The following is a 12356-nucleotide window of genomic DNA, read 5'->3' as shown; positions in this document are numbered from 1 at the left end:
CTTGCTTTGAGAATTTCATCTAATCAACGGGGTTTTTAACGAATAATGTATGTGTATATATATATATATATATATATATATATATATATATATATATGTATATAATATAAAGCAAGAAAAAGCGGAAACACGACGTCGCCGTTATCGCAGCCATGTTTATTGCAATTACTAAAATGAAATCGGCGATATTAAGCGTACGCTAAATGCACTCGCGTCTGCCTGATACACTTTACATCGTCACCGGCAGCTTGTCAACTGCGTGTAATAATAATTACGAAACGATACACGATAATCAGTTTGCTACCGTTACGCTCACGACGCCTCCGCACCCATTTCCCTTCCTTTTGTTTTTCGTCTCTTCTGTCCGATCGCCCTCTTCCTCTTTAGCGCTCGTGATCTAATAATATATACCTTCTTGCAAAGTTCTTCATTACTCATTCATCCTCGCGCGCCGACGACGTATCTCCGTTTTATGGATTTTTTTTTTTCTTATTTTCTTTTTAAGTCTCTTCATCTTCTCACCTCGTGCTTTTCTGATGCGCATAAAAATGTCTACATAGACAGACGACTTAGCGTACACGTAAACGCTTTCCACTTAATTCCGCCGACTCTCTTCCTCTTTCTTCCCCTTCACCCTCCCCCACCCTCTCTCTCTCTCTCTCTCTCTCTCTCCCCCTCTCTCAACATCCGCAGAATTATATTTCTAGCTAGAGAGCGGAACCTCGGGTGTACTCTTACGCGAATCATTAAAATGTGAACGCGAGGACGGCGACGTTGCAGCGGACGTCATATCGGGCAGCGCGCAATTCGAGGGCAAATTATCTTGCTTAATTAATGTCGCGCGGGCGAATAATTGGAAAGGGTACGGGGGAGGTCGAACCATCACGAATCGATTTCTGCCTTCCTCCCGAGGCTCATACCCTCGCGGAGAGAACTCCCCTACCGATCTCCCCTCTTTCCCCCGCTGGATCCCGTCTCCTTCCCTTGCGTCTCTGTTTCACTTTGTTCGGCCCGTGTAATTTCTGCACACGAGGCGTTTGATCTATGCTTTTGCGGAGACGGGACGATTAAAAATTGCGACGTGGCGATGATGATGCCGCTTCGATGGTATGAGTCCCCCCCCCTCTCTCTCTCTCTCTCTCTCATCCCCTAGGCGATGACGAGGTTCACCACCGCTTCCCGTCCCTTTGTTGACTAAGCAACCGGTGCCGGCTTGACGGATTATATCGGTTTATCGGACGGGTGCAGTCGCATCGCTGAATAGCGAATGTATACTTTATGAGGTCCATACGCAACCCACTATGCAACCCACCGATTTTCGCCTAGCCCTAGGAAACTCTCAAGAGGAACGTTTAACTCGTGCGTTTCCGCACGGACGGTAGCATAACGTACGCACGAATAAGTAATAAAGACACATTAACGTTCGTCCGAGACATCCGATAATAAAGTTTTGCTAATTCAACGTTCGACAGTCAAACGGCATTAGATATGAGCCCAGCTGCATTGGATTAATTTGAACGAACGTAACTGCAACGTCTAACACGTAGAGGTAATAATAATATTTTCATTGCAAAATGCTGACAAATTTTTAATGAAACGTACACAGAAAAAACAGTTTTACTAACAAATCCAAAAATTTAGGTACAGATACAAATAATCTGAAAATAATAATTTTGTTGGACCTTCAAAATTATTATGTACGACGTTTAAATTGGTTGCTAAAACATCAAAAATTTTTATTATTATTATTATTAAATTTTTAATATTATCATCATGCTTAAGCGTCCTGTATAATAATTTTGATGGTCCAAACAAAATTATTTTCAAATTTACGTAATTAAATTTTTAGATTTGTCAGCAAATCTATTCTCTCTGTATAAAGTACGTAAGAACGATTCGTACGTAAGAACGTTTATGAAAATTAAGAGAAACGTAGCTAGATTATTTGGCCTACTTTATTTCGTATGTTGAATATTTTATAAGGATCAAGATTACTCTATGATTTTGATGTTCGTTTGTACACAATATAGTTTCGTACGCAAGGCAAATATACTATGTTGTTATTCACATGGCGTGACTCGAGTAAACAGGTAACGAATGATACCTGTCTGCATATCGTCTCTTTTTACTATCTCACGAAATGCGGTCGCGACAAGTAAAAGATAACAGATAGCTATCTCAAGATTATAAGCACGAGTATAAACGTTAAAATATGGAGTTAATTACTATCTGTTCCATGAATTTTCATGAGTGTATCAAAGCAATGGCTAGTAATTAAAATAAATATTTTGTGAGATTTAAAGTTGGAATAAGAATAATGGGAAATGAGAAATTTTATTATTACGTTCATCTTAGCGATGCTTACATATACTCGCGTTAAAAATTTTTAATTAAACTGTAATTCGCTTACACGTTTTGAGATTGACGTATGTAGAATAACGTACGAGTCGACAAATCGAATTTATTATTATTATTTGAAATAATAAGAAAGAGTCGATCGTATAATGATAATTAATTATAATAAATTAATTATAATAAAAAGAAAAAAAAACAGAATATTCAACGCGCGCGGATTATATATATATTTCATGTACATTAAATATCTTTTGATGACGAGACTTATTGGTTTTGCGGTGAAACATAGCGTCGCAAAATCGCCGCGCTATTATTTGCACAATGAAATTCGAACCGATGAGTTAGTTAAAACAACTTCTTTAATTACGCTCGTCAGAGATTCGCGCTTTACATTTCACGCTTATAAGGATTAATTTAAGGATTATTTATTTATTAATTTCAGATTGTGAGCATGGAATTATACACAAATCGCCAAAGTGTAAATGGTTAGGAAATTTCTACTCTAAATAAATAAATCGTATTAAATATTTGCTTCAATAAGCAGCCATCGTTTAAAAAAAAAATCATGATATCGATCGCGTTTGTTAACAATACAATGTATTTTTCATTGAAAATTTGCGCGCATTCGAAATATACTGTTTGAGGTTTCATTGTATTAATTTATCCGACCTGAGTGCTGAGCAAACCATAGAGCTTTATATTTTTTCACAATTTTAAAATTTGTGACAACAGTGAAACACGCGTCGAGTGCAATTTAACGAGAATCTCGTACAAAGTACTACGTGATTATCCTATTCTAGTAATTAGTATGCGCAGTTATAATTAACCGTGTTCTCACAAATGTTGTATTATAAACGAATATAATGAACAGCTTCTGAGAAGAGAAAGAAGCTTGAGAAGTATCGATAACGAGGCAACAACGATAAAGTGACTAAGTGATTTATTTTATATATTATTTATTTTTTATCAAAATTAATCATTTATTATAATATAATCATATTCATTTTTATAAAATTTTATTTCGAGTATTTTATCTTAATTTTTTGACAAAAATCATGTAAGGATTATAAAAAACGAAACCTAAAGCTAATTCGAATATTACATGTCGGAAGAAATATTTCAATATGTATTTAGGGTTTATTAATTAGCGCATTATTTTCTACAGCGGATTATTTTCACTGAGAGATAAGTTTTAATAAATTTATATATTTTCCCATCATAACACATAATTAAGATAAGCACCGTTACTCGCTCATGATATTCTATATATTGTATAGTAAATTTGCGCAAATAAATATCTGTCTAACACATTGTACAAATATCAGTTATATATACGAATTAGTGGCGACAGTGATGAAATATATGAAAACTAATGACAACGTGAGTGCGACGATGTCAAATTTTAAATTTGCTCTACGTTACGCACAATATCGTAATATATCGGAGTAAAATTATTGAAATATGGATTCAAAAATATATCATAAAATTAAAAACAAATAGTATATAATTACGAATCATAAACGTACATTAAGATGATGCCGATAATAAGACTTACATTGAATGTTGATCTTGACGGGCGAGCTCTCGATCGAATAGCCAGTTTCCTCGTGTGTGGCCACGCAAACGAAATTCCCGCTGTCCAAGATTCGATTGACCCGGGTGATATAAAGATCACCCTCGACCTGATGTCTTCGTGGGCTGGGGGCAAGCGGCTGTCCATCTATCTTCCACGAGTATTTAACATGCGAAGTCGGCTGAGCCTCGCATCTCAAGCGAACCGGACGTCCTTCGACGACCGAGTGTTCCGCGGGACTCACCGAAAAGTAAAGATCGCCATCTTCACCGAGAACAGGTGCCGCTGTGAAAAAAAAAAGTACCGATCTTGTTAACAATTATTAGATATTATTCAATCGTTAAATATTAAATCGCAAATATTAAAAATCGGCCAGGAATCATCGTTACATTTTGTCGTCGTTATATATATATAAAAAAAAAAAAAGATTTCTTCAAAGTAAAAATTAAAATAAGAATATAATTTTAGAAGAAAAAAATAAATTTGAACAGAGTGGATATTGCGATAATTGAACCATATATCGTCGCTCCTGAAACCCGAAAGGGCTGTACATATGTACCAATTCGTCGAGCGATCGTAAGAGGTACAAAGAGACAGTCGAACCGAAACGGGCGACGTCGAGTGCGCGGGCGCGAGAGGAAAATGCCCGCAACGCGAGCGAATCGCGCGTTCAAGCGGTATTTCTATTCGTCAAGTGTGCGCCGGCTGTGAAGTGAAAAAGGGAAAACGAGAAAAAAGACTAGATGGCCGGTATAAATGTACAGTATGACACACGTAGGTCCGTGATTCGCGGCGGTCCACGTGCGGCGAGAGTTGCGCGGGTTTTACATACAGTGGCCGCATCGGCCATGGATTAAATCCTCTGTTACCGGGGTGAAAATCGATCGATGCGTTTCTCCGCACCGCGGTCGCCGGTCGGCAACACGTTGTGTGTACGTTGCACCGTACGCCGACTGCACCCGTTCGCCGTTTCTCGTCGAACATCGATCTCTCGTTTGTACAACGCCGCCGCCGCCGCCGCCGCCGCCGCCGCGGCCGCTGTGGAAATGTTTGGAAATAATTAATCCGTGGTCGCGGTCGCGATCGCGAAGTATTATATATCGCGTTTGTACTAATCCACCTCGAGCTCATATTTCTGGGATTACCGCGGCTGCAAGATTTGCCGCGCCTCTCTCTTGACTTCCCATCGCATCGGTAGTTTCCAATATTCAAAACAAATCGATGAACACGCGACACTCGTGCTGATGCGTTCGAATCGTAATTTACTCGCTTCTATCGCGCCCGCTTTAAATCTAGCGGTTGAACGTTATTGCGGCGCGCCGTCTTGCTGGGTATCAATTTAAAGTATAATAATAGGTATATTCTCTAACGTTCGGCGTATAATTTATTCCAACTAGTAACAAATGTCCCTTGGTGATCCTGAACGCTATATGATTTAACGGTCACACTGTATGCGCTGGGAATCAGAATGCATGGTCATAAATCTATCAGGAAGCGGAACACCCCTAGCACCCCTAGCTCTTTTATTTATCTTCACGCGGACGGTGCCAGTCTCTCCCTATCTATAATTGTGGATCCCAGGTATTTCCTTTAGTCTCACACCGTCGCGGTGTGTTTTATCGTTTTAAATACCGTAACTGTCGAAAAGCGAAGCGTGCGTACATCCAAAAGAATCTCTTTCTTTAATTTAATAACGGAACTTGTGAGTCTTCGAATGCAAAGCAAAAATATAACTCAATGAATGTAACTATAAAAATGATATATGGCAATAAACGTGATCAATGATAGGCGTGGAAAAAAATTTATTGTTATAATTATTTGCGCTTAAAAGTATGCATTTTTACGTCGAATTTAGGAGCGAGAAACGTCAAAGAAGCCATTGATTTCAAACCACGTCGAAAGATGCAAAGGACCATAGAAAAATATTCTCTAAAAATATCTTCACTTATCACTCTCGTTAGGTTAGGTCCTCTGATTACGACGAGAAATCGGACGAGTTTCAACTAATGCTGCAGACTTTACGACACGACCGTGCCTTTTCAACGCGATCGTTAAGTGATATCTCCGAACGCAGCCCGATGTCAATCTCTATCAGCAAGAAGAAGAAAGCGCGAGAAAGACAGAAAGAGCCGCCGTTACATCCTAAAAAAAGAATATGCGTTTATGCCAGTCGTCTTGGTTGCCGGTCGTGAAATCTCCCCAAGGGGTAAACAACCGCTTTTACGACCTACTCTCGAGAGATTGGCTTCCTCCCTGAACTAAACATCTCCTTCTCCTTTCTCTTACTCTTTTCCACGTCGACGACAGCTGCGACCGCGCCGCTTTATAACGTTTACACAAGCGGCCCGATTTTTCGACTACACGTTGCTCGATGCTGAGTGCCTGTGCGCGTTCGATGTCTACACGTAGAATCGTCGACGGATAGTAAGGCAATTGACGCAACGTAACGGACTTCAAAGAAGGTGAGGAAAGCAAAGTCCCACGAACGGTAGAGGTCGGCTTAACTAAAAGCCTTGTTCCGCGATTAATCGGCTAAAAATAAAACACTTTTAACTAGTAGTAGTTAAATGATCATTAGTTAAATACTTTTAACTAATAATTAGCTGATGATTAAATAAAAGTGAAATATCATCTCATTGTGTTTTATTTTATTTTATATTTATAATTTTTTATTTTTTATATGCTTTGATCATAATATTGCGATATATAACAAAATTCCAAATTGATCGAGAGAGAGAGAGAGAGAGAGAGAGAGAGAGAGAGAGAGAGCGAGATTAATCAAGTGATTTAAATGTTTCGCAGAGTACCATCGGTGTATCTCTGATTTTAATTCCTTAATGTCTCTAAGGGTATCATGAGATAATCATAAAATGTCTTTCCGCTATGTACAACTCCTTCCGGTGAATCGAAAGCGACGAGAGAAAGTAACTCGTCTCGAAGCGAGCGCAAGGGGTTGTTTCCTCATAGCCGTCTGGAGTAGTTTCGCAAGCGAGCACGAGTCCCTCCTCATCGGAGCACTCCTTGATTATTATTCGTGGTACATGGCTCACGGTCCCTCTTCCAGACGTCATAGGTCTAGAAGGGAGAAAGTTCGTACCGGTAGAAGCGGAACTTGGCTCGTTACGCTACGGAATCTTTTTCCCGGATGTGTACACGCGACCCTGGTGGATGTGTACACGACAGCTTTTAAATTCGAATGATTGCTTTTGGAGCCATTGAAAAGTTTTCGCATTTCCATAAAATTATCCGTAGCGCAGAAGTTTAAATCAGATAAAATGACAATTTGACTTAAGTGCATCCGTGCTACAATTAGACTTTTAATAACACTTGATCTTTCAATAAATCTTTCTGAAAACAGGCTGCTGGAGTACTGCTGGAGTACTGCTGCATTACTCCAATATTGATACACAATACATTTTCATACAACTTGTTGATCATTCCTCTCTAACGTTAATTGAGTATATATCAACATAAATATTTTAAATCGGATTTTGACATTTGATAAGGACTAAGGACACTAGCTCACGTGTGAAGTTCATGAATATGACGCAATTATATCCTAGGCGAATTTCTTCTTACGCAATCACGTGCGATAAAATAACAAAAGGAATATAATAATAATAATAATAATAATAATAATAATAATAATAATAATAATAATAATAATAATAATAATAATAATACAGAATGATATTTATATATCGAACCTCCCTAATTTCCCAAAAGGCTTTTGCAGCACTTCTCTCCCCTACTGCAGTAGAAACTTCCCGTATCAATTAGAACGAGTCCCAGCAGCACACAGCGCGGATATATGTAACGCACGCGAATGCATAATTCATTGCGTGCACGTAGAATGCGCACTTTATCACGCGGTTCGCAGCCGGTAAACCACGCGGACATGAATTATGCGCGGACCATCATTCACGACGGGACTCGCGCACGCGTGTAAAAGAAAAAATTCACCTCTATCTTCCCCCCGCCCCCTCTCCCCCCTCCGCGCGTACCCCGGCCGATTCTTCCGCGCTCGCCCGCGCGTCATCCGCGCGCACGAATCATCGCCGTGCACGGGGGTGGCCGAGTGTTACTGGTCTCTATATGAGACGCCGCAAATAATTGTGTTCACCGTGCCGCCTTCTAGACGTCCCCGTCATAAAGGAGTTTGTCCTTCTGGAGTGCCATAAAAAGTTCACGCTCTCTCGGGATACTTCCGCGGCTCTGAGAGCCGCTGCTCCCGAGAGAGGCTGCGCCGAGACGGGACGCGTATACATAAGGCGCGTTTATTAAGAGAAAAAAAAAGAGAAAAAAAAAACAGGAAATACAGGAGGATAAAAAGAAGCGAGGGGCAAGGAGACGCGAGAGACCCGGCGAACACTGACGCCCTTTTAGCGAGGGTAAAGTGCGAGGGTAAATCGCTCGCTCGCTTGTTCTCTCTCTCTCTCTCTCTCTCTCTCTCTCTCTCTCTCTCTCTCTCTCTCGTTCTAGGGAAGCACGCAGAAAGAACACGAGAGAAAAGGAAATAAAATGCGACGGACGACGAATGCACGCCTCGAAATGATGAAGATAATCGCGATTGTCTGTTAGTTTCTATTTTCAAGACACTCGCTACGTGAAGCTTAAATATGTCATTTCGCTGCGGATTAAGAATTTAATTTTAATTCGCAGATAAGATTGTATAATAAATAAGCAATTGCATACTTCAAAGGGGAGACGGCCTTTATTATTGTTCATTTTTAAAGTCATCATTTTAGCTCTTTTTAGCAGTACTAAATAATATTATTTTATACTCGTGCTTATTATTCGTTTTATTTTTATATTCGTTTTAGCTTCAGTTACAAGATATCGCAATCTTTCTACCCGCTTATTCGACTCCCTGCTGGTCAAACGAACATGGCGAGAGCGATCGAAAACAAAGTTACAACGCTGCAAAGTGCCACAACTGTGCTACGCAGTGGTGCTTGACGGAAGAAAAAACACACGAGAAAGAGAGGAAAGCCAGATCTGCTCGCGATTCCCATTCACGGGAACGAGTCAAAGGGGGGAATCCACTCGACGAGGGAAAGGAAAAGAGGAGAGACGATCCGATACGAGTTGCGAAGTATGCCATTTTCGGAGTATGCATAATGACAATATGAGCGAACGGATTTCAAAGAACTCCGCTGTCGTCTATTGGACGCCTCGCTCTCCCCTTTGCTCGCTTCTCGAAATATATTATCCGCGCTTCCCCGAGTTTCTATCGCGGAGGTCATCAAACGCCTGCGCCCGCGACGAGGCGTTTTACGCGCTTTGAGCCGTCGGTGGGCCCACAATCGACCCGAACGAGAACGGGGAAACGAGACGAAAATGAGGAAAAGAGAGCCGGGGAGAGACGAGAGAGGCGTGCTTCCGCAGAACGAGTCAGAATTTCGGTGTATCTCCAACGGTAGAAAGCATATTTTACGATACCGTATCAACGAAAACAACAGGACGGATGCCGGATAAAGTTTTTGTTTCTGAGAAAATCATCGACATATATCTAACGAGTGTAATATCGTTCAGATAACATCGATATGAGATATATCGAATTCGCGCTATCGGACGCTCATGTGTAATTCATTATCCGCGTCTGTGCAACATCCTCCTTTGCTGCTGATTTTTCTATCTCAATTCAAACAAAACAAAACATTTTTGTTTTTGTAATGTAATTTTACTTTAATGTAATTTTTAGTTTTATTTTATTCATTTTATTGACGCTTATTAATAAATGATACGTATTTCTCATTTGATTTTATAATTAATATAATAATTTTGATTTTATAATTTAAAGTTATAACACTAACTAAAAAACAATAACTAAAGATAATCTAAAGTCAAAACATTTTCTTAATATTATTTCTTAATATTTACATAGTTCTACATACTTTCTTAATATTATTATTATTATTTGTGACAAATATTGTTTACAGGACTGAGATCCTGCGTTAACTTATATACTATGCTCCTTTATATAATCTTTTTCATAACTTTTTTTAAAACCTTTAAGCGTATTTCTCGTTGTTTCTGTCATTTTAAAAGTATTGCAAATTATTTGAGATCAAATGAGAAATGTAAAGAATGCAAGATGATGAGATACTCGGGGATAATTGAATTGCAGTTGTACGCGTATGTTAAAGGCACATCCACGTCGCAACTGCAGTCGTAAGAACAGTAACACGTCCGAGCGTACGTGCGCGTGTCGCGGCTGGCGTTTCCAAAAAAAGAACGTCGGCTTCGGGTTTTTATATGTGTTACGCGCCACCCGCGTCTTTATTAGCCCCTCTTTCTCTCTTTGTTTCTTTCCCGTGCCGTTTCAACGGCTCAGCCCGAGGGATCAAAGGGCTAATATGATTTCTCTCTTTTTCTTTCTCTCTGTCTCTCTCTTTCTCTCGCGTTTCCCGCAGCGAGACACGCGTACACTACACTACGTCACGCAACGTCTGAGCGAGAAGAGAAAGAACGAAGCGAGGCGAGCGAGTACGAGTTGGCTAATAACCCGCGAGCGGGAGGAGGACGTGAAACGCACCGCGAGTAATCGCGCGGCGCGCTGAATAACATTCGGCGTATAAAATAAACGCGCGCGCCGGTCGGAGTACAAAGGACCCTTAGTGGCGACCGGTGTAAAAAAGCCGTCGTTCGCGGGGGAGATGGAAGAAAGACGAGTTGGCGAGAAACGGAGACGGAAAGAGAGAGAGAGAGAGAGAGAGAGAGAGAGAGAGAGAGAGAGAGAGAGAACGAAAGAGGGCCCGAACCTCCCAAGTCATCGACGGGAACGAGACGAGGACGAGGATCGCGCGAGCGGGCGACGCGGGGGGCCGCGTGCTCCGGCCGTGCCCCCGTCTTCTTTTCAGAGAGGCACGGGACGTCTCCCGAACTCCCGCGGTCCCAGTTCTCGTCCGTAACTCGAGACGTGTAATTAGGAGCACCGGACCAAGATGAATGGCCAAGTGGTGCCGGTGAGTGGTGCAGCTGGGGACGGGACGAGTGAAAGAGCGGAGAGAAAGGTAAAGGGAAGAAGAGGGATGGGGAGGTGGTATCCACCAAAGGGTAGAAACTACGGGGCACCATGGCGCACTCGAGGGTTATCTCATACATCGGCGCGCATCCCCGTCCCCCTTTCCCCAAACCCCGGTGGTGGCCGATATTGGGTACAGATGTATATACCTACGTAATACCGCACGGCAACTACCTCCCCCCTTCCCTCCATCTCTTTCTCTCGTTCCCCGTCACCCCGACGTGCGCCGAGTCTGCGTACACTCGTCGTTTCTCGTGTAGGTGTGCACGGCTATCGAACCGGTTCCTCCTCTTTGAGAGGAGAGCCACCGTCATGGTGGAGAGTGGCAGCATCCTTTCCTCACCACTTGGATCTCATCTCGCCGTCGAGTCCTCGTGAGAACCGAGGGAGGACCCGCGAGCAGGGCGCAAATTGGCCAGCTCCGATTTAGACGAAAGGGTATCTCTTTTTTTTTTCCTCTCGCAACTCTTCAATTTGCGTTGCAGGGAAAAAAATAATATAACGAAAAAGAGTAGTAATTTTCCTTTCATTTCTGTTTCTTTTCTTTTTTCATCTTTTTTTGAAAGTCGGCGTGATATTTGAGATGATTAAATAGAGCGTGATGGCTGACAATCGGTTAACAGATTTTTAATAAATACGCTACGAAGAATATTATGTTTGAAGTAATTTCTCATCCCGCTCACGAGTTCGATCGGCAGAAGTTCGAGAGAAGAACAGCATACAAATGTGCGAAGAGTCGTTAAGTCAGGAAGGATTTGTCATTTTTATTGTACAGAATATAACAAGCTCTCGAAATCACTTGCAAGCAACGTGTTAGCATCACGCGATTCTATGCGCCGTGTTAGGCCTTGCTCACAATGAAGAAAATATTAGAAGCAGGAATAAATATTAAATCTTGAAGAAATCAAAATTAGAAATCAAGATTAAACGTCACGCACAATGGGCACAAGTGCATTGCGCACATTTAATTTTTATGTTTCTAATTTTTATTTTCATAATTTAATATTTATTCCTAATATTTTCTCTATTGTGCGCAGGGCCTTAGAAATAATTCTTAAGTATAAAGTGCAAATCGTCAATACGCAATACTCGCGTAATCTACGTAATCTACGTAAAACAATCTACGAATAATCTTTTTCAACACACATGCAAGAGGCATAAATACGAGCGAAAATAATTAAACACATATACAAAAGAGTGATCCCTCTCGGCACACGCGAGTAGATCTCGCAGGACATTTCCGAAATCTTTTTATGCATCCCTCGAGATGGTTAACCGCACGCGCTTAAGCGATTAACCGGTAACGACGAAATATTTTACCCGGCGAGTTACGCGATTTTTATCGCGAAATAACAGCGTGCAACGAGCGTGTAACAATGCTCTCGGCGTAACGTATCGTGC

The 12356-nt window shown here is 41.2% G+C and overlaps 1 protein-coding gene across 1 annotated transcript in view; it reads right to left on the bottom strand.

The window, feature by feature from the left end:
• The window catches only part of LOC105422484 (tyrosine-protein kinase-like otk), a 44832-nt gene that overhangs the window by 31608 nt on the left and 868 nt on the right, over positions 1–12356 (bottom strand). Inside the window, exon 2 of the mRNA XM_011631863.3 lies at positions 3911–4213. Within this exon, the coding sequence (XP_011630165.2) occupies positions 3911–4213 (303 nt within the window). The remainder of the gene's footprint in view (positions 1–3910; positions 4214–12356) is intronic.

The sequence above is a fragment of the Pogonomyrmex barbatus genome, unplaced genomic scaffold (genome assembly GCF_055798465.1).
Source record: "Pogonomyrmex barbatus isolate J1 unplaced genomic scaffold, ASM5579846v1 scaffold3, whole genome shotgun sequence".
In the NCBI taxonomy this organism is placed as follows: domain Eukaryota; kingdom Metazoa; phylum Arthropoda; class Insecta; order Hymenoptera; family Formicidae; genus Pogonomyrmex; species Pogonomyrmex barbatus.
Note: the sequence above shows the minus strand (reverse complement) of the source record. Positions and strands in the feature narration are given on the sequence as shown.